Source organism: Grammomys surdaster, unplaced genomic scaffold, assembly GCF_004785775.1.
Source record: "Grammomys surdaster isolate TR1022 unplaced genomic scaffold, NIH_TR_1.0 126121, whole genome shotgun sequence".
NCBI lineage: Eukaryota > Metazoa > Chordata > Mammalia > Rodentia > Muridae > Grammomys > Grammomys surdaster.
This window is the reverse complement of record NW_021620929.1, coordinates 4,937,888-4,961,553: the sequence shown is the minus strand read 5'-3', so window position 1 is coordinate 4,961,553 and position 23,666 is coordinate 4,937,888. Positions and strand designations below refer to the sequence as shown.

The 23,666-nt window shown below is 46.0% G+C and overlaps 1 protein-coding gene across 1 annotated transcript in view; it reads right to left on the bottom strand.

Annotated features, from left to right (window-relative positions):
* Slit3 (slit guidance ligand 3) overlaps nt 1–23,666 on the bottom strand; it is a 595,378-nt gene that overhangs the window by 135,140 nt on the left and 436,572 nt on the right. Inside the window, exons 7-8 of the mRNA XM_028756442.1 lie at nt 7,801–7,872; nt 1,808–1,971 (exon numbers count right to left, since the gene is read on the bottom strand). Coding sequence (XP_028612275.1) covers nt 1,808–1,971; nt 7,801–7,872 — 236 coding nt within the window. The remainder of the gene's footprint in view (nt 1–1,807; nt 1,972–7,800; nt 7,873–23,666) is intronic.

Here is a 23,666-nt window from a genome sequence, read left to right as displayed (position 1 = left end):
CTCTTGGATGGTTCCTGCACTCTGTAATTATTTCTTTCACTGGCACTTATGCCGATATTGCACCCTTTGCCTGATAATTACTGTAATTATAGTCACTGTATTTGATTTTGGTGCCTGTGTGATAAACGGTTTTATTATATGTGTTTGATGGGAAGTGGTTTCTAAGTGGGCGTCTGTAGGAAGTTAGTGAGGTACTACTCCGGGATGTGTTAAAATGCTTTTGGAGAATAAATAGTGGGATGACGTGGTAATGTGACGGAGAGAGAGCAGGGAAGAGAGGAGAGGGGCACGGGTGAATTCAAGACCTGAATGAGTCACACGCTCCCTGTACTCCTGGCCATTGTGGGGCCAGGCAACATACACTGAGTCTGTTAAGCTCTTAGTGGCGTGCTGGTTGCTGTTGTTGGTTGTTTCCATCAACTTGATACAAGTTAGAGTTAGCTGGGAAGAGGGATGCTCAATGAGAAAACACCTTTATCAGACTGGCCTATAAGGAAGTGTAGAGGACGTTTTCCAAAAGATTGATTGATAGGCGGGAGAGGTCCTGGGTTGTAGAAGAAAGCAGGCTGAGCAAGCTACAGGGAGCAAGCCAGTGAGCAGTGCTCCCCGACGGCCTCTGCTTCAGCTCCCGCCTTGAGTTCCTGTCCTGACTTCCCTCAGTGATGGACTGTAAGCTGTAAGATGAAACAAACCCTTTGTTGCTTCTGTTCTTTGTCTTATCACAGCAGAAGAAAGCAGATTCGAACAGAAGGGAAAGCAAGCCATAGCTAAGAAGAGAAACACAAGGTGGGCTCCTTGTGTGCCCTGGCTGCCCGGGCTTAGCCTTTTAGAGACCACTGCATTCCAGTCCAGGATTGGGATCCTGGAAAGCTATGTGACCCTTAGGGAAGTGTGTGTGTGTGTGTGTGTGTGTGTTTTCCCTTCCTCCAGATCCCAGGACTTATCTCCACCTCTTCACCACAAGAAGAGTTAGTAGAAGTAAAGAGAAGCAAACAAAATTTAGGGTCTGGTTTAAAAGCTACGCCCCTCCAGGAAGATCCTGGGTCACTCAGTCACCTCTCACTCCTGGAGATTTGAGCTGTCCTCTTCACGTGTCTGTGTGGTTCAGTTCCAAGTGCTCTGTAGGCAATCTGAGTCCCTACTACACGCTAGTCACCCACAGATCCATGTGCTTTCTCAGTACACTCTGTGAGCCTACTAAGCTGCAACAATCAAATTCCACTTACCGCTCGCTTACTAAGTACCACACTAAGTGCTCTTGAGATGTCATCTTACCTACTCTTCCCACCCATTCTGTGTTCTGGCATTCTTTCTATCTCAGGTGAACGGTAACTTACCGAAGTCACACACCAGCGAGGGGAAGGCTAGGACTTCTGGCTAGACAGGTTTAGTCTACAGCCCACATCATCCCATCTCCATTTTTACAAGTGTTTGGGTGACAGAAGGGTTAGTGACAGTTAGTTGGTGCTAGTCAATGCTAAAATACCTCCATTACACCTGTGTTCTCATGACACACTGGTCATCAAATGTGACGTCTCCTAGCACCAGGTGGCTACGAGGCTCAACACAGAGTGATTTGTGAGGGTTTTTTCCCTTTTGAATCTTCTGTTCTAGATATCAACAGCATTCTGAACTCCTTGCAGAATGCAAGCTCTCCAACTCCTTACTACACACCTCAGCTGACTATGAGATTCCTTTTATACCAAGCTCTGGGATGGGTATGATCAGGACCAGGGTCATGATAGACAGGGCTGATGGGTATGTGGACCTTAGCCTAGGGAGGGGAGAACAGGTAGGGCCGGCTTACCTGGACACACATACTCCTTCTTCTGCACATCTGCTACACTGAAGCCTCTCAGGTGCACGGGCGCCATGCAGAGGGTGAACTGGCCAATGGTTCGCCGCTGTCGAAGCCAATCTGAGAGCCAGGCCAAATGACAGTCACAGTATAGGTGGTTGGAGTGGAGACGCCTTGGAGAAGGAGAGAGAGACGCCATTACACAGAGAAGAGAGTAGACCAGATCTCTGGTGACTGTGTCCCCTGCATGATAATTTTCACGAGCCTATGGCAGCATTCATGACCCCTATGCATAAGGGGAAAAAAAGAGAAAACAACAAAAACAAACAAAACCAGAAGCCTTGGTCTTTTTATTACCATGCACTAATATTTTCATGTGTAGGCCACAGCCCATGGGTATCCTGGAGGTTCTGTGCAATTTCTGTGTCTGAAGAGTAATTCTGCCCTTGTTCTTTCCTGGCAAGCAGGCATCAGCACAGAGGGGTGGGAGAATGACATTACCACAGGGTGATGACAGAGAATGACATCACATGTCCAAGTGTGAGTCAAAGCCGACAGGGTCACCCTGCTACACTGGAGGCGTGTAGGACTCACAGCTGGCCTAAATGGAGTTCTGTTTCTCCTCCTGTCTGTGCTGCCGTGTGACTGAGATCGGCTCCAGGCTCCTTCATTGCCTCTTAAATGTCCTTTGTGATCCCATGGCATGAAATGTGGGGAGTTCTAAGCCAGTGGCAACAACTGTGAATGTGAGACAGGGTGAGAAGGCACAGAGAGAGAGGTGTTTTCTGGGATGGTTCTTCTCTCTACCTCCTGTTAAATAAGGTGTTGCTCTGAGCAGACTCTCGGAATTCTTTATACTCTCTTAGTGGTGCCTGTCTCCTCCTTGTCAGGTTCTATTTTATCTGGAGGTTACCTACTATGACTGATCTTGATGGCTACAGAAAGATTTCCTATCCACTCTAAACAGACTACAGTTCTTCTTCAGTGGGAGCTGTGGCTCCAGAGCAGTTTCTTTCTAGAGTGAGTAAGATTCCCTAGACGGGACCAGCCTGTTCCACTTCTGAGGGGAATCCTGTCTGGTTAACTGACTTGAACTTCCTTCTATGAGCTGGGAGGCAAATTAAGGCTACTCAGGAGCTTCTAGAGGGCCCTCCTTAAGGACTTTTTGCCAGTGTTTCTAACTTCCATATTCCCTACAGGTGTTAGAACTGGAGGTGCGTGAGTTTTAGTAGCGAGAGAGCATAGAGATTTGTTGCCAATTTCAAATGGGTAATGCAGGATGTGCTAATCAGTCGGCTGTTATCTTGGGACTGTCGAGAGCCCCTTGTCAAGCTCATTAATACAGCGTGGCATCCCAGAGGAGTGGCTTGGATCATGTCTGCTCTGTAATGAGAGAACTGAAGAGCCCTTGACCACATCCCACTTAGCACAAGGTCAACATTGCCAAACACTAGCCAAGTGTAACTAACTCAGGCTGGTGCTGGCTGAGCCTCTGTCATCCACGGGCACAGAATCCCAGCAGGCCAGCTCCACTGGGGCTGCTCCAAACCCTGCCATTTCAGGTGCATTAAATGAACTCCAAACCTACATAAAATGTATATTTTTTTTGCTAAACATTTCTGTATATATTAAGTACCTCTTGTATTTCAGCATAAGTCAGACATACTTTCAGAAGCTCTGAGGCCTTAGACATAGGAACTATAAAGTTCTAACATACTTGGAAACGAACATCTTTTAGTTTCCAAGACCAAACCTTCTAAGCTAATCCAAGCATGACCTCCCCTTAGCCTGAGTTCTGAACATCATAAAACATTTGGGAAGGACGCTGTGGTCAAAATCCCAAGCCCTCAGAGAGACCTCAGTTAGAGGAGGGTAGGCAAGACTCTGCTTGCTAATGAGCACGGTCACTTTGTGCCAAGAACACATTTCCTAAACAGTGGGGAGGAGATGAGAGGATTTCCTACCAGCCACTATCAGGTAGCAATGGGTGCCTGGGCAACTATCATAGTGGTTCTGTAAGGGATAGAAGGAGCCCAGGGCAGGCTGCAGGGTAGAGTAGGCTGAGGGGAGGGGATTCTATTTTGTGCCAGGTGAGTCAGCCACTTAATCGGCTTTCCTTCTATGTGCCCTGTTTGGTAGCATATAACTACCAATGCAATGATGGTATGACAACAGGGAAGACTTTGAGAAAAGTGTGGGTCTCTGAGGTGGCTACATCAGAAGTTCCCATCAGAACCAATTGAAGGTGAGAGAGTTTAGCGGGACAAGACAAGCTTTAGGCACATCAGGGCTTCAGTCAGATGCTTCATTTCTGGGTTAACCAAAAAGTTGGAGGCTTCTGTCTGGAAGATGGTGTTAAGTGGATTCCTTCTCAGCCACAGCCGGCCAGCCCCAAATGACTGCTCTTCTCAGTCTTGCTGTAGATGATTCTATCCCTCTGGCCATCTTCCCAAGACTTTCTCCCTTCCAAAATGCAATCACAGAAAAGTAGTGACCTCAACTGATACAGAAGCCACATGGAGCCTCAATCAGAAAGCCTAGGGCAGGGGACAGGCTCAGCTCCTTGGGCTTGGGCTATTACTGACTGGAAATGATGGCAGGGTCAAGCCGGACAGATTCTTTCGAGCGACCTTTTCACACCATGCTTGGAAGACAGGGTGGAGCAATGCCATTGCAGATACTAAAGACGCTTTTTGTTTGTTCGAGAATCTGGGCGTGCGAAATGTGAGTGTGCGGTGTGTCTGCATGAGTGTGGGGATGTGGGCTGCATGTGCTGTGAGTACATGTGAGGGCAAGAATACATCCTGGGATGTCAGTCCCTGCTTTCTGAAGAGACAGGGTCTCTTTATTGCCTGCCATACTGTGTATACTGGGCTAGCTGGCCCATATGATGCCAGAGGTTCTCCTGTCTCTACTTTTTATCCTGCCCTAGACACACCAGAACCACAGACCAGATGTGCACTGTCATGCTGGCTTACTAAATACTATTTTTAAAAATAATCAGGAGCATTGTGAAACTTGGCACAGAAATTGCTAAAAATGGTTCAGATCCTCTGAGTGAGAAGGGGAATTATTTAATTACTTTGCACAATTTTAAGATGTGAGGATGATGACATTAGGGACCCCGGGCCATGTGGAAGGCCTGGTCTCTCCTTGCTCTGCTCACCTGGCCCCATGTTCATTTTTTTACCCCTCTGGGTGACGTGAGCTCTGATGTCAGGTTATGTAATGCTGACATTGGTTCCAGCTGCCTTTGATTTTGGGGCAGTGATTTCACCCTAGGCCTCAGCGTTACCAGCCGTAAAATGGGAAGGACTGTTCTGTGGGTTGAAGTAACTCACAGGGAGTGCTTCACACAAGGCCTGGTGCACAGCCAGCATGGAAGAAATATTTGCTGTTATTGTATGTCCAAACAGTGTAGATTTCAGCCCTTTCCAAACTGTGGTGCTGCCTGTACGCAGCTGCCGCCGCCTATGGAGACATGAAAGCAGCCAGGTGGCTGACGCTCTCTACGTGCTGTTCTGTGATCTTTTGAGAATGGACAAACCATATTCCACACGGATGAGACCTCCTCTGTGGAGCAGAAGGCGAATGAATACAAATACCAATTTACAAAAGGTGCCTTTTAGCCGCAGATGCCAAATTAAACTTCCAGCAAATCCTTTTAGAGAGGGGTCAGTGCATGTTTTTCCATAAAATGTGGTATCCTGAATTCTATGTAAAAGCTTTCCTTTGGAAATGCCATTTATGACTTCCTTCTTCTCCACCTCCCCCACCAACCACTCCCCTCCCCCCATCCTTCTCCAACACCAGTCACCCACCTCCAAAGCTTTAATTACAGTGAAGGGGGATTAGTCAGTGCATCCCCAGGGAGTTCCATACAGAGCCATCTCTGAATAAAACTAGAGAAAATGGCAGCCAGGCAGATAGCAAAGAGAACAGACAAGATTGATTGATTGATCAGAATTCATCAGATGGATGTTTGGGACCACAGAGAAAAATTACAACAGAAATGAGGTAAGACTCCTCACTCACTTTCTTCCTTAACACACCAACACACCTGAGCAGGCACCCAGGAACCCAGACTAGACACCCAGGAACCCAGGCTAGACCTCCCCCAGCTCTTCTGGACCAATCCTTGCTCTGTCACTGTGTTGTTTTTCAACTGAAAAGGGCTCAGAGGGATGCCCATCACAGAGGGAGGCCCATCACAGGCTGTGTCAGGAGGCACTGCAAGGCTACGGTGAGAACTTCTGGATACTCAGTCCCTTGGGAGAGCAGACCCAGTGTCCTGAGACTCACTTTTGATTTCCTGTTTTGGGACCTGGGCTTCATGCTTCCTCAATTTAATTGTGGTTTTAGAAGACCAAATGGTATCTCCTTAAAATTCAGTTAATGTCCTGTCCCATTTTCAGAGGGAAGGAAAAATGATACAGGTTCCTAGGTGTGCTGTCTTCTGAAGGTATCCAACAAGAATCTGGGGAGCAGCGATGGAGACTGGTCTGGGATGATCACTATGGATAATAACTAATACTACTGTCCACATCCTACAATAAGCACATATCATAGTGTGTCCTCACAGTGAATCCAACATAAGCATGTATTATGAAGTCCTTGACCCAAATCACAGAAAGATGAAGGTATGTCCTAAGTAAGTAGTGGAGCCTGCACGTAAACTTAGATCTGCCCACTTCAAACTGCTAAGCTTTTTTCTTACTATTATTTCTTCTTACATTATTATTATTGTTGTTGTTGTTATTGTTGTTGTTTCCTTACAACCTCTTCCCTGATCTTTGTTTTATTCTCATCAAGAGATAAGCTCACTCTCGGAGGAATGCATTTAAACTACAAGAACATGATGTCTCACTGCCAACAGATTTATGGGCAAGACCCCAAGAGGTCATCACTTCGGAGGCCTAGGGTGGTCCTGGGACTTTGTTTGTGGAAAGTTCCAGATGGTTCTGAGCTGCCGGTCAGGGAATTACTGCTTAAAGGATTTTGCATTCTCTTGGCGTTTATGTTGCCTGTGGAGCCTAGATGAGCTTGCAGTGGTCAGCTCAGATTTTGAGATAATTGTGTGGTGACAATATGTAATGCCGTCATCTATTGTGTGATGATAATATATAAAATGCCATCTACTGGGAGCCGGGCACTGGATGTGCTTAGCTGCATGTGCTCTTCCCCACCAGCCCTATTTATAGAGGAAGGAAAAGAGGGCACAGCGCCAATTAAGGGCAGAGGGCATCTCAGTTCTTTGCTCTGGTCCTAAATGTACTTGGTTAAAAGCTGTCAGGGGCTGGCTCTCCCTTTGTGCTGTGATTTGAACAGTCTCAGAGATAAGAACATGGAGCAGGAATCTCTTTGGAAAAGCCAACCTGGGTTCTACTGCAGCAAAAGCTACAAGCGGGTTACTGGCTGAAGGCAGAGTGAGTGACCACATAACCAGAGTCACGGGCTCGTTTCTGCAGCACACAACCTGGAGGCTGAAGCTTATCCAAGACCTTACAAGATAAAGTGCTAAGTCAGTGTATTCTAATATCCCGATGTTGCTCAGAGAGCAGGAGAATATAGCAGGTAGCATCTTGTCGGGACAGAAAAAGGACAGAGACTACTCCTCCCTTCCCAGAAGGGAAACAACTGCCAGTGTCACATTAGGACAGAACTACCGATGGGGTACAGCATGAGTGGAATCAATGGAGGTCTCACCAGCTAAGTTTTCTGTGTTCTTTGGCAACAGAAAGCTAATTCATTTCCCATCAAACAACAAACACAGGAAGTACAGGAAGACTTCCCATAGTTTAGGGGTGACGAGAGACCAACAGCAAGGAAGCAGGGATGAACCATGACTCTGGTCTCCTCCTGACTTCACACACCAAGTCCCCACCTGCTTTATGACTTTGGATGTGGGAACCGTGTGCCTAGCAGGCTTCACAAGCAGAGAGAGCAGCACCCAGGGCTGCTTAACGTAGAAGGAAGGCGGGAAGGAAGCAATCGTTACTCACAGAGTCCGGATCTTCGGCATGTGGTTGAAGCTGGTGACCAGGATGCGGCTGATGTTGTTATTGTTGAGGGTGCTGCAGAAACAGAGGAAAAACGTTATGAATGAGAGGCCCTGAGATGTTCATAGGTGCAGGGGGACGAACATATGAGGTTGTAAAAAAAAAAAATCCAACAGGTAAAAACCAGAACAGCTAGGTATCTAGAGACAAGTGGAAATTGCAGACGATGGGGAATCCACAGTTCTGTTATTCATGTAGATTCCCCCACTGTCTGGAACGGTAAATCCATGACTCAGTCTTGCTGTGTTGGGTAGCTCATTACAACACCTTTAATTCTTTTCGTATTCAGAGATCCATTGTATTTTGAATCACGTGTATGAATGTGTTTGCGGGCACATGGGTGCCAGTGCCCACACTGGTCAGAGGCATCAGAGACTCCTGCAACTGCCTGGCATGGGTGCTGTGAGAGGAACGGGGTCCTCATCAAGAGCAGTACACACAAAGAGTGGCTGAGCCACCTCTCCGGCCCCAGAATCTTTAATTCTTACAGAGACGAGTCGGTTACATACGACTGTTCTCTCTTAGGGAGAGGGAGGATCTGCTCTCTCTGGTTGGTAGTGCAGAACCCCCAAAGGAGAAGTTACACTCTTGTTACACATGATGAGGGGCGCTGCAGCCAAGCAAGGGAACTTTCCAGCCTTGCCACCGGCTGCTCAGCACTGCGGGTGGGATCTGACTAAGCCCTCTCCCACTCCACCCTTCTCTGTTCAGCACACACTGCCGGTACACAATGCTACATTAATCAGTATTTTCCAGCCGTATCTTATCTCAGGAGGAGCTAACTCTCCTCTTTCCGGTGCTCTCCTTGAGTGTGGATGGAGTTCCCGTGAGGCAGTGTTAGGACCGGCTAGTCCCATGGGCAGAGAAAAAAACACGGAGAAAGATGTGAGCTGTACAACCAGACATAATGAGATGAAGCTGCTGAGGAATTGAAACCAGGATCAAAGAAAAGACTGCCTCAGTTTACCCAATAAAAAGACCCACTCTGAAGCACAGAGGAATGTGGTAGTGAGGGAGAGCTCTCTGCAGAGGCTTCTTCAGTTCAGGCTACACACTGGAGGGGCTGCAATGCCTGGGAAGCCTAAGCCTGGTTCTCTGTCTCTGACCCCACCCCTGCTTTCTTTGCATTCCAAAGAGCAAGCACTGGATCTCTCTTCCGCCATTGGTCTTCACTGGCTCAGGAAGGGGCCACTGCTCGTCAAGAAGTCACGAGCTGTGGGCTCGTGGTAAATACCTTTATCTTAAAGCGCCTTCTCTGTGAACTACAGACTCAGGACATGTCGTATGTGCTCAGTAAATATAGCTCATCAATTTAATGACCACGCTGGAGAGAATCTAGTCCTATCCTGGAGGGTTCAATTCCTCACTTCAACCTTCCAAAGAGAAAGGGTACTTCACCCAAACACCAAACACTGTCACCCCATGCCCCAACCCAAGGGATCCTACAGATTACTTCTCCAGCCCTTGTGACCTTAGTCCCAAGCAGGGTTTCAGTGACCATATCTACCACAGAAATACACTCCTCAAATACCCTGGTCTCTCCATTACTTGCTTGGCCAACAGGAGGAAGGTTGGGGTGGGGACACATAGAGGAAAGGAGTCTAGTTCTTGTTCCCCCCAACCCCCGACCCTCTGACATTCACTGTATATGCACTGTGTGTCTGGTACTATGTTAGGCATTCAGTAGAGATGCACACATCCACTTAACACCGTGTGTGTCTGTGTGTGTGTGTGTGTGTGTGTCTGTCTGTCTGTCTGTCTGTCCACCCACCCAGGAAGCCTTTAGAGTATTTTAATAAGGCAACACTAAATAAGAATTCATCACCCCCATTAAGCTGGGTTGCCATTCTCTTCTGTATCAGTAGAGTAAGTCTCCAGGAGAGACGCAAAGCTGTCACTTTTCCAATCACCTCGGAATTTCAGGCTCTATCTACACTCAGGGGACAGCATTACATGCAAGGCAGTGCCTATAAAGAACAAAGCCAGGAAGGGAGCAGGTGAGTGCTGGGTTCAGATCTTACCAACAGAGCTTAGCAGCTACTGGCAAAATAGAAAAGCCACCTTGCCCACCTGTGGCTAGGTTTGCAGAATGACTGCCGAACAGAACTCTGAGCATCCTTTTCATTACGCAAAGGCTCAACAGGCCTAGTCCGTTACCCTCAGTGGAGTTCACAGCCAGCCCTCACCACTTGGCTGCAGACACAGGGTAGCTACACTCAGGCTTCAGCTGGAACAGGAATCCAGCAGTAGCCCAGCAGCAATGACTTATTAACGTATTACTACACTGATATTTAAATGCGAGCCGTAATGAGAGCTATAAAACATTTACGATAATAGCAATTATTCCAGAGCTCAAATGACTAAACACAGTATTCACACTTTCATGATTTGCTGCCTGAGTCTGGCTGGCCCAGGGATGTCAGAAGGTTGCTAACCTCTTAGACACACTGATTGCCCTGGAAGCCACAGTTGCTGTTTTGCTAAGAAACACAGATTCCTTTGATTTCTGGTCTTGGCAGCTTTGGCCCAGGGAGGGGGAGCACCATGCTCTGTCTGGCTCTTAGGTCCTGCATAAGCAGCTGGCATTCAACGAGAGTTGGCATGAGGTCCCCCAGTGCAGAGGGGCAGAGCCTGTGAGCATGGGCCTCAAAGGCAGAGCCCTCATTAGAGTCTGGCTCTGCCGTTTATAGCCTACGTCACCGAGGATAACTTTCAGAATCTCATTACTTTTCTCCTTTGCAACACAGGAGTAATAACTGTGATCTCACTGAGCATGAGCCTCTTATACGAAGGTAGGCTCTGGGCTGTGGCTCTATGTCTTACCCTTTAACTCCGATCATCAAGGGGTGGAAAGGTGACTCCATTGGCAAAGTGTGTGCCCTGCACTCATGAGAAGTTAAGAATATGCCTAGAACACACACCGTCCTCTTGTTATCCAGTAAAGCGAGAGGCAGTGTCAAGACTTAACTCCAAGCAAGTGTGATCTCAGGAATGAGATGTGTACAGGCTTCCTGTTGCTGCTGTAACAGATGACCAGGACTTCGGAGGCCTGAATTTATTCCCCTACAGTTTGGAGGTCCTAAGTCTAAAGTGGGTCCAGGAGAGTGCACTTCTTGGGAGTCTCTGGGGGGTGGAGGTTTGTTTTCTCCATACTGTAACTTGAAGGGGAGTCATTCCTCGGACCATGCTCCCCTCCTTAGGTCATTCGAACTTTTTAGGATCTTACTATGATTGCCTCCTCCCCCTTTTAAGGAACCTAGAAAGTACATTTACAACATCTCTCTGGCCACAAGATCTTTAATTTGGTCTCATTTTCAAGGGCCCCTTTGACTATTTAGTGTGACACCCACAGATTTCTGAGATGACGATGTTGGGCTCTTTGGCAGACCATTATTTAGCCAACCACTAATCCCTGGAAATAAGGTAAATAAAGCACTTAGTGTGGGGGAGGGCTCCGAACTGACTTCCAGTGATTGTCGCTATTGCTACTGTGGCTTTTGGTTAGACCTTCCCACCATGGCTTCCCAGAGCCTCATTTGGGTACAGCTAGCATTCTGAGGTCAGGATGAGTAGCCCCACTTTGGAGATGAGCAGTCAGAGACTAGGAAAGGCTGAGGGTCCTGCGTGGGCAGCACACTAGCTGTTGGTGAATTCTGGACTGGCTGTTCTTTCTTCCCATCTCGTTTCCCTGACTCACCCACTGTCCTTTGCTTTTAGGCAAGCTTGCTGCTGCAGTACAGCCCTTATCTGTCCTCACATCTACTCTGGACCCAAAGCTTGGAAATCTGCACCACCCTCCTGTCATCTCATGTTTTATAAGCCTTAGCAGCAGAAAACATAAGGCTCCCTCTGCCAATGTCCCTGTTTCTACTTCCCCACAGTTGGTTGGCCTGTTCTGTGCCACAATGACCTTGTCAACCTCATGGATTTACCTCCATTCCCTTGAGAAGTCACGCTGGGTCTACCTTCAGCCCCTTCACTTTGTTCTTTGGAAGCTATGTGGAGAAAGCGTTCTTCTCCCAAAGTATCCAGATAAGACTGGAGTTGGTTTTTTTTCTCTAAGTAAATACCATTAATTCAGCATTTTGCTTTAGGTTTCAAGCCCAAATCTAGGGTTACATTTATTCTGTTAATTTCTTTTTTTATGTGGATGCATGTTTTGCCTGCATGCCCTGGTGCCTGTGGATCCCATTTTCAACCACTGCAAAGGACACTTGGTTCTGAAAGGACACATCAACCTGAAACCTATCGGAAACATCTCCCCTTGTCAACGGGTTGAAGTGACAAGTCCGCCCCCTTCCACGTTTCTCTTACTATGACCTTACCCAATTATAAACGCTGTCTTCAATGCTGAGGCCTGAATGCTAGCCCATTGGCCCTTAGGCTTTGTCATACTTGGACCACAAACGTCTAATAAAATGTGACCAATGCCACAATTGCCTGTGGACTCTGTGATGGTGAGCATTAGAAAGGCTCTATTAGGTTTTTATTTCAGGGGCATCTGCTTTCCCAGCATCTACATGAAGGTTTACTACTGTCTGTAACTCTAGTTATGGGGAATCTGACACTCTCTTCTGGTTGCTATAGGTAGCAGGGATACAAAGATATATATACAGCCAAAATATCCATAGACATAAAGATAAATAATAAATTTAACTAATTTTTTTCAAGCCACAAAGGATTAGCGAGTTCCTTATTTCTACCATACGGCACATATAAAACATGAATGTCCTGCAGTTTCTAAGTCAAATGCTGGGATACTGTGTCAAAACAGGGCCTCACCCATATACAATGAATGTGCAAGGGGACAGTGTGTATGACAGTTAGCTCCTGACTCAGGAAACAGGCCACATCCCATCCCATAAGCTTGCTTTTGTCAATAAAGTTTCATTTGTTTATTTTTGTGCTGTCTGCGACTGCTTTTGTGTAAAGCCTAAAATATTTACTGTCAGGCTCTGCCATTCTGATCCTGTGTCTGCCAAGGAATAAGTCCTGGTAAATCAGAGCTATTCAGGAAAACTAGGGGATTAGCTCAAAGGCATTAGTACTTAGAAACAAAAAGAAGCCCAAATATTTCTAGGAACCCAATGGTGGTAATCCACAGAACCAAAGGCAGAGAGTTAAACTCCTAGCCAGCACACCATACTCCCAGCCTGGACTGACCCGAGAGCTTCTGTACTTGTAGTGTTGTGTGGGGACCAGGACGGATACAAGATGTATCCACACTGGGCTGGATAGGGAATGGCAGTGAGCAGTGATTCTCAGAGCACCGCTCCAGACCAGTGACATCACTCAAGTATGTTAGCCATGCTTCTCAGCACACTCGGACCTTCTGAATAGAAATCTTGGGGTGGACCCCTGTGCCGTCCATTTTATCGACCCCCTCCATGGGATCCTTAGGTAAGTCTACTTCTCTTTGTTCTCCTGGGGCTCAAGCACAGGGTTTGAGGCATGCAAGACAACACTCCCCCAGCCTTTTGTTATTAGTTTAAATTTTGAGACAGGGTCTCACCAAGTCGCCCAGGCTGCCCTTGAATTTGCAATGCTCCTGCCTCAGTCTCCTAAGTAGCTGCCATTATAGGCATGTGGCATCACACTTGGCTAACCTCACAATCGACACTCACTGAACAGGGAGGGGAGCTAAGAACAGACTCTCCTGCCTGTAAGTATACAGGTCAGTATACAGGATGACTGAAGACCTCTTTTATGGCAAGGATGGTGCTTTCCCAGTTAGGAATAGGAGGCTGTAACCACCACTGGAGCGATCTGGTGTGGCTTCTGCTGCCTCCCCAACCCCCAACCCAGTTCTTTATTGGTCTCTGCTGGGTGCTAACGTGTAGTTCTCTCTTACGTCATTCAAGATAGCCATCTCTGATCTAAGGAGCTCTGATCAGCTACACCAACTCCTCCCTGGCAACCTTAATAAGGATGACATTTCCCTCTGTCTCCTCCCATTAGGCCATCGCTTTATCACTCTGAGCTTCCTTGGCTCTGGGTGTAATCTGCATGTTGTGTGTCCATAACACCATGTAATTGGCTCTAATGCAACAATATTATCTGCGCGCGTGTATCACATAATTGCAAAAGCAGGCGTCTGCGGTGAATGCAACAGCAGCCTCCCACTGGGCCAACTTTCCTGAGTTCTGAGAACCCCTCTGATATGCACCCCCTCCAGAGAGCCAGACTCCTTGGGCCAGATAAGTGAGGTGGCTCCTTCCTGGATGGTCACCTTGGCAAATCAGCAGCCAATTCATTTAAAGTGAGTCTGGACATGGCCGATGTCTCATGCCTGAAAGATAGAACAGAACTATCTCCAACAGTGCTTCTGTTGAATTCATAGGATGCAGAACCATTTTCTGACGAGCCTGCTCAGTGTAAACACTGGGGCTAGACCCTGTGGGAAACATCTAAACTACTGGCAAGGAGAATGTGAAGCACAGCAGGGGTTCTGGCAGCCTGTGAACTTCAAGAGACGGGGCAAGGAGTCTGCCACTTCCCCTCCCTCTTGCTTGGCTCAGGGAAGACAAGGGGAAGGAAACTCACATCTTTAGGGTTGTTCCTAAATGGCTGCTTCTCTTCTCTGGCTCATATGTTATAGCAAAACTGGCTGTTTCTCTTCTTGCCTGGCAACCATCATGGGCCAGGAATCAGAACGTGTGGCTGGTCACCAAGCCCTCACACTCAAGATCCGAGGAGTGGACTCTTGAAGCGAGCCTTTGCTCACTCAACTCCGATCAGCGTGTTTGTGGCTTGTTTCCACAGCCTTGGTTCTCAGAGAGCACACACTGATGCCCACTGGGCCCAGTGACCTTGAGACAGACACCTGTAACTAAGCCTGTACTGGACTATGGCTACCCAAGGCACCCCTCAGTAGTCAGCCTTTGTGCATGAAGCTCTCTCCACTGTTTCTCTTATCATTAGGTGGGATTCGCTGTCTCCTTTAGCCCTGTACTGTTCTAATTTGTCCTGATGCTCCAGCCAACTCTAGAAGTCAGGAAGGAGGAAGAGATGGTGGTTAACCCTTTGAGAAAAATCTCAAACGGATGCTACATGTTCTCTCACGCTCTCCCTAATTTCTGCTGCCGAGCTCAACCTGTCTGGAAAGACTAGAGCTCTGAGGTAGGACTGCCTAGAGTTGCCAGTGAAGGTGACCATAATGACAGACAGTCACAATGGCAGTAATGGTGCTGATACTCTGCCTGCATGGCCTGGGCACTGTGCACACACTGTCTATCTCTCATTTCTTTCTCCTAACGTCCAGAAATCCAAACCTTATGCTTGTCTGTTATCCCATGGCGAACTGTGTCCAGTACAAACACTGCCGTTCTGTAGAGACTATATTACAGCCAGGTGTGTTATCAGGGTCCGTAGTTGTCAGCATTACATGGTAGAGATGGGTCATATTGCTTTGTGCTAGACTCTCTTCACTCAGGGACAAGGGTCACTGCTCTTGTTCTACAAAGTTAGCTATACCAGTGTGGGGGAGCCGTTGAGACTACATGTAAGAGAAGGCAATTGTGACCCAATGCCTTTTAAGGAAAAGGCTTGGTCAATAGGTGAAAATGTTACCAAAAATCATCAACAGCCCTTGGTGTTGTACTGGCTGAACGCTGAACGGGCATTTACAAATACACCACAAATACAAAAGCTGCTTAACCTAAGCCAATCTTTCTCCTACTGGGCCAAGAAATAGGTCTCTGAGGTCAGATGAGGTAGGAGAAGGATGACAGGCAGCCACTGAACCTCCACTACCTGCTTTCAGCTATCCTGGGTGCTACGTTATACCACGTTCCCTGATCTCCCTGTGGACCGTTTAAATTAAAGCTCATAACCATTGTGTGGGCATATAATGAAAGCAACTGATGCCGCACTGATTGGACCATTACTCTCAACTGTTAGGAAACATAATGATCTCACAAGGGGCCTTATTCACTGACGTATAGCAGCCGGGCTCTCATCTGACACCTCAAATTAGCAGCCAAAGCAATAACAGCTGGGGTTTTTGTCTCAATATTTGTACCCGACTCTAAAGTGATTTGGCACTGGGTGAGTGTTATTTTTAAACACACAGCGCTCACCGCCAAATAACATTTTAAATGGTCTCCAGGTGTCGTGTAAAACCTACAGAAATAAATAAAAACAATCAGCTGCCAATTTGGGTCTTTGATGAGGAGGATTCCTTAACAAAAGGGCTTGTCTTCGGTTCTTCTTTCATTATGGATTCAGATTACAACAGACAGAGATTCATCTCCATCCACTCAGCAGAGCCTCCAAGTTAAGAGAGGAAAAGGGAAGATGCTTTGAAAAGTGTAGAGAGGGAAGAGTAGAAGAGAGAGAGGCAAGCCCTCACACGCTGCCATTTGCTCAGCCCGGCACCTGCTTGTGTAAGTATTTATCATGCCCTGGTGTCTTTGGTGAGGGCATGCTGAAGAACTCATTCACGGGTACTAGCTGTGGTTCAGAATGGTCCAACTGCTTTACAACTTGGTTAACTGAGAACGATATGCCATAGGATGTAATGTGACCAAGAAAGTGGTGGACTTCCTATTCCCTCTTGTTGTCTATAGGATGAAATTTGGGCTGCAAAACGGCCCTATGCAGGAGTCAGGCAATTGCCACTATGCCAAGGTATCTGCAATAGCCCTCCAACTTCTATTCCTGGTCAGATGAGTTTGGAATCAAGAAGAGAAGAAATAGATACATTTAAACAATCTCAGCTATACTTGGTGTCTCACCTAGTAAGAAAGGAAGGAGGGTAGTGATTAAGTAGTCAATAACTGGATGGCACACCATCTTGCTAAAGACAGCAAGACTGTATCTGCTTTTTTTTTTAAAGATTTACTTACTTTTATTTTATGCATATCAATATCTTTCCTGCAATGTATATATGTTCATTGTGTATACTCCTGGTGTCCACAGAGGACAGAAGATGGTACCAGACCTCCTAGAACCAGCGTTACAGATGCCACTTTTATGTGGGTACTGGAAATTGAACCTGGGTCCTCTGGAAGAGCAGCCAGTGCTCTTAACCACTGAGCCATCTTTCTGGCCTTAGAAAAACTGTTTTGTGCTTCATTATATAAGCAGGGCCTGGTTGTATGTTTGGCACATGGGAAGATTCAGTAAACATTTACCAAATGGGTGGTTTGTTTAAAGGGTGGTGTTCGGGGCATCTTTTGATACAAATAAATGTCCAAATCGAACAGCCTTCTGTGCTAATCCAGGGGACAACTCAATTATCTACACGAGTGGGCTGCACAGGGACTGCAGTAAATGCAGCCTTCCTAAATGGATTGTCACTTCGAATTTCCAGAACCTGTGCTAAGCTAGGGCACAGTGGTTCCAGGATTTCCTTTTATTCTTTAAACAGAAATGTGAATCCTGCAGGATTTTCATAGGAAATCTTTTGCATTTTTTTTTAAGATTGGCACCACTCACCTATAGAAAAAAAAATCCATAAATGAACCAAATACCTGGGAAGTAGATTTGGTTTACAGGGGCCAGCTTTTATTCTCTGACTTAAACAATGAACAATCTGAATTAGGATACACACACACACACACACACTCACATACACACACATATACACAAGTGTATACACATATTAAGAATAACTCTCTTGATGGTACACAGGAGCCGTGGTTAAAATTTTCCTCTGCATGTCATCCCCTGAAGGGCAGCTGTCCCCAGAGACACAGCCCCTGCAAACCTACTACTTAGATTCCCTGTCTTTAAACAACCCAGCCTGATACAATAGTGTCTTCTACTCCATGGTTATTACTTGGTGACAAACATCTCCGAGTTTCTGATCTTGGGGGAAGACTGCTCCTCCTGGCAGGTCCATCCCTGTCTGTCTAAGAATTCCACTCATCAGATCTATGGCTGCACACTGAGTCACTGCCTGCATACAGTTTGTAATGGAGCCACTTCAGAGAAACTACACAGTGGGCTTGTGGCTTTGTTCTCAGGCTGAGACCCACAGAGATCTCTGATATTTGTAGTTGGGAGGGACTTTGTTGGAGAGCTGAGTACCATTCATACCTTGGCTTATCTGGGCTCATAAAAACAAGTGGGGGTGGGGAGGCTCTAGGATTTACCTATCAAGCCTCCAATCTCCAGTGTTAGCTGAGGAACATGACCTGGATTCCCTCCCAGGCTACCCTCTAACTAGGCAGACACTGGGGTGGCCCTTTCCTAGGCAGTGGCCATATGCTTGGAAGGGCCTAGGAAGGCTGGGTGTTGTCCTCGTGCGGAATGCAAAATGTTCCCTCCGGCAAGCCCAGGGATCAAGGGATGATGCTACAGACAGGACACAGAGTCTGGCTTCACTAATTTTTGTTTCCTGTCTGGTAATACAGAGAAGCAGACGGCCACAAAAAAAAAAAAAAAAAGCATTGGATAAGGAGCCAAAAGGACTGTTTTGTGGCCTGGTTCTGCCATGATTTTTTTCTGTAGCTACAAACACTTCACTTAACCTTTCCAGGGGGATTTCTTTTTTCCTTTTAAAATGAAGAGAGCTCCCACCCTCCAGGGTCTTTCTAGCCCTTAATTTCACTAATTCCAGGTGGGTGGGTGCTGACTGTAAAATGCTATTGCTAGCTTGTGAACAGCTTTCAAAACACATCTATAAAGTACCCTGGATTCCCAGCTGTGCACACGGGTAGGACACCTGACCAGACTCTACAAGTCACTTTCAGTCCCCAGAACTTGGCATGTGACAACAGTTACCAACAAGGCTTCCTTTCTTTCTCTCTTTATGCAGATACCTGCTTCTGGTTCTGTGGCGCCAACAGGCTTCTTTCCCTAACTGGACCCTGTGTTTCCTGCTCATGGTTGGAGACAGATGAGGCCAGACAAGGAAGTGAGTTTGCCACTCAGATGAATATCCAGCAAACAGAAGTCATTCACAAGACTGAGAGAAGGGAACACTGGCCATCAGAGCTAATTCTCACAGAGGTCTGACTTCAGTGGAGTGCAACTATAATAATTATAATCCAGGATTTTTGAAAATGGTTCTTTTGAGGGTGTAAGATCTAGATGTTTAAATTAAGGTAGAGGAAGGCCAGGGTGAAGAGGACGATAGAGCAATGGATTTGCTATTAGAAAATGCTGTTTAAGATACAATAACGGCAAGGGAGGTTCGGAGACTCCAGCCTGGAAAGAACTCTGGAACAGTGCATAGGACCGGTCCAGTGCACACAGACTTCCAGTTAGCCCTCAACAGGCACTGTCCCATTAGGTGCTAATTGTGGATATTTGAATTTCCATTAGTTGAAGTGAGATGTGGTGAAATAGCTCATTCTCATGTGCATGTGCTCAAGAGTCACGCCTGACTTGTAGCGATCACACAGATCCCACAGATGTTGTAGTATCTCCTTCACAGGTAGGTCTAGTGGATGGAGCTGCTGGGCATGATTACAGCCATGCATGTGCCCGGTGTTCTCATGCCTTCAGACAGTCAATGAAGGCGGGAAATATATCATTCTATATAAAAATCACATGAATTCTAAATGTTGGGATTGGATTCCAATTTTCTTTTTGAGACAGGGTTGTTTTAAGCGGCTCAAGTTGGCTGGCACTCACCATGGAGCCCAGGATGGATTTGAACTCCTGATCTTGTCTCACCTTCCTGAGTTCTGAGATTACATGTGTACACCAGAATGCCTAGCTCTATTCGTTTTTAAACAGTAGAAACAACAACAGTGCAAAACTCAGTAAGAATCCCGAACCTTACACAGGAGCACCAGTCACCAAAAACCCATGGCATCAATAGGAGGATTTGCTTCAAAACCCTTTGTTCGTAAAGAACAACTCAGCTATCTCAGTACATTGTCTTTGCCTAGGAATACACACCAGTGCATTTTCAAATAACCAGCTTTCACTTAAGAGGGAAATGAAATCATAAGGTACCTCAGATTGCAGATTCTTTAAAGACTAAGAAAATGTTGGTTAAAAATGTAAAAATTTTTTTAATGTAAAAATTATTTTAGACCTCCAATTACTTTTTACCTTTTCTGAAGCTGGCATTCTTAAAACCTAGTTATTTTAAACATAGGACCACCATCAAACGTAGAGACTGAGGGACTCTGGAAGAGGGAATGTGTTCTCCTAGCACAGGAGTGCTCAGAGAGAAGCCAGGGCCTGTCTTAGTAGGCTGAAGGCTGGATAGAATTCACAAAATGCAATTTAATCCTGATAGTCTGGGGCACATCATAATTTGTGGCACAGTGTCAAAAAACTCATATTCGGGGATATTTTAAGAGTTTCATTAAGCAATGACAGTTCTAAATTCAAAACTGTGTCATGAGTAAACACCAACTCCAGGACTGTTAAAACAAATGCGCAGCCCCCAGAGGAACCCAGCTGAAGCATTTTGTAAATAAATGAAAATGCATCTCATCTATTAGAATACACCAACCTTCTCAGTGGCTCGGATTTTGTTCAGTATTAAAAGTAAGAGAGGACTGGGTAGGGGGGAGATACCATTTAGCTGGAGAACTATAAAATCACAGGTAACGTGAGAAAGGGCAGTTTCTGTCAAAAACCTTGTTCACCTTTAACATATGAGGACAGCCATGCCTTAATTTTGTTCTGGTCCAGAATACAACAGCATTCTGTAGAGGAATTGTGGTGTGGTGGGTCTCTGTTTAGTTTATTAATTTCATCCTGACTGGGCGCCTTGTACTTTAGCTGACTACCTACTATGCGTAGCAGCGAAGCAGAACCAAGTGTCCATCAACTTCAGTTTTCCTCAGTCTCCATTCGCTTTTGTTAGGCACACGCTAGTGACCTCTCCTTTAATCTACACAATAGCTCTAAGGGATATGTATGGATGCTCTCACTGTCCAGTGAGGATTGAACCGCTTTTATCTAGTTTGGTGACAGTGGACTGGCTTCTAGCTTGTTGAGAATACTTCCAAGGCCCATGCTCATCCATGGGGCAGTTCTGTCGATCCATATGTGATGGTGATTAAGCTGGGTTTAAATGTAGATCTAACAACCCTATCAACCAGATTTTCAAAGAGAGAAACCATGGTTCCTGCACTATTCTACACAATGAGAATGGCCACTGGCCACACTGGTGCATTTTCTTCTTCCTATAGTTTAGGCATTATAGTGTACCATTAATAATTTTTAGTTATGTTACTATAGCAGAGTAGTTGAGTAGTGTAGAGTAGTTAAGGGTTAGGTTTCGTGCAGAAATGAAGCTGAACACTAGAATAAGAATTCCCTTGACGAGTGTCACTTTGGAGAACTTAATTCAGACTCTCTGATTTCTCAGTCACCTCTCTGGTTGAGCTGAAATAATATAATCTATCCTATAAAGTTATGGCATACACTTAAGTAAAAGGCCACACCTTAAAGTCTTAGCTTGCTGTCTAAAACATGCTTGAAAAGGAAGGCAGATGCTCAAAAGTGGTGGATACTCACACACAGAGGAAATAACAATATCCCTATCAACTCACATATTACACCACCATGCTATGTAATGTTTTATTATGACATTATTATTGTTAACTGGAGCAGAGGCAGCTCAGTTGAAGTGGAGGTCAGATTTCCATTTGCACTGGACTCTGACTCTTCTGAACTGGACTGTCCTTGACCACCCCAACATCAGTGCCTCATAGGACATCCCTTAGCTAGGACATTGCCACAGGCTGGAAGAGCATCAAGACTATTATCAATTCATTTTGCCATCTTCCTCTTGCAACAGAAAAAAAAAACTAAAACAAAAAACTTCCCATTTACCCTTCTCTGTCTATGTGTGGGTATCACGTCTGGCCATGCCACAGCGGCCTGGATGTGGCTGAATTACAACTACTAGGAGTCTGGTGAACATTGAGTCATGTTACTCAATTGCTACTGCTTTAAAACCAAAGGGAATTTAGAGGCCAGCTTAACTCTTGAGAGGAACCCCACAGGATATGAGTCATGAGGCATTCCTGGCTGTTCTTGGGGTGTCCTTGCTCAGTTTGGGGAGTCCTAGACTCTATGTCGCTCAGGTCTCTCTGCGTATGGCCATTCAAAAATTCTGGCAAGCTCTGGCCCGCAGCATGTCACCTGGCACTCTGCTGATGCAGTGTATTCACACCTCAGGGTTGCCTGGGTTGGCAGTGAACATAAAGGAGACCAAGTGGATGGCGGAGCAGAATGTAAGCAGACAGAGGCTCCGTGGTCATGGATGACCACTGCAGTGCAGAACCATGGGCTCAGGGTTGCCAGCCGTGTCTGGATTTTTGAGAGATGCTGGAAATGTCAATGTTTACGTAGGTGATCCCAATTTTTAAATGTGAAATGTTACTCATTTGTGTGTGTAGATATACACACATATATGTATATATATTTACAGAATAAAAAAAAGTCTTATTTGCCTATTCAATATGGTTTGTCGTTTAGTCTGCAATGTCTAGTTTGAAAGTGAACAGAAAGGTGGTCTGGCCTTAGACTCTGTCACGGACACGTTTGCCCTTCCCCAACTATCTTCACATTACCAGACTGTAATGGTAGGTGGATCTTGAAAAGGCAAGCTGTGTTTAGATCCCCAACCTTGTCAGAGGTCTGCTTTGAACAGCAGCTGTATGACACACAACGCCCAAAGAAGGCCAAGAGCACAGACCAAGGAGCCAAGACTTCTGGGTTCCAATCTCTCTACTAATGACAATTTACTGTTAACTAGAGCAGAGGCAGCTCAGTTGAAGTGGAGGTCAGACTTCAACTTGGGGACACCAAGACTAAGTGACAGGGGTACACAGGGTGCAGACAGTATGGCTCTTTCCCCAGACTCAGTCATTTTCTCTATACATTACCTGAGCAGTAGTTGGTCATTCTGGAGACCCCTAAAGGTCCTGCCAGGAATGGGCTACAGTGAAGTCACTGAATTTCCCAAATTGGCAAGTAACATAAGTAGAAACAAGACCTTTAGACCTGTAAACCCTGATTAGGTATACACCCACGGTATCTCTATATTATTGGGCTGGTACCTAGGTCTGTTTTCCTGACATCTGTAGTCTTGATTTTTTTTTTGGATAATTATCTACTGGAATTCCAACTTGCTACATTTACTCTGAAGCTAATACCTGAAAATATCTTTTTATCTCTTATAAGCTACAGAAAAAAATAAAACCCTACATATCTTATTAACCAGGATTCTTAGTGTATGTGTGGCTGTACCTGTGTACACACAGGTGGAGATCAGATGACAACTTTGAGTGTTGTTTCACAAGCAACAGTCACCTTGTTTTTGAGATGGGGTCTCTGACTGGCTTGGACACTCCAAGTAGGCGAGGCTGGCTGGCCAGCAAGCCCCAGGGATGCACCTGACTCTGTCTCCTCCAAGGCTGGGATTACAAGTAAATGCCTCAAGGCCCAGTTTTTTTTTAAAGCCAGAGCTGTGGGGATCAAACTCAAGTCCTCATGCTGAAAAACAAGCATTTCACCATCTGAGCCACTCCCCCGTCTCACTCTGTTTCATATGTCTGTCCTCTCAATTTTTAAAGTACAAATTAAAGTCTCTGTTGTTTTTCATTCACAAAGGGATGCAGTCTTGCGGTAGAGGCCTGGTCTCTCTGAGAAGTGCCTGGACCGTTTTCAACTTAGCTGCCAGGGCTGGAAGCCTAGCTCACAGCATACTGACCACAGGAAACTCAGAATGCAGCATCAGCACGCATGGCTGCTGCACCACACAACTTCCATGGTGAAAAGAGTTTATGAATTGCAAGATGAAGATGTGCAGGTCAGGTGGCGGTGCAAGGGTCGTCGGTGGAATAACAAGGGGAGGTCAACCTCATGGAAGCCTGTGATTCCCAATT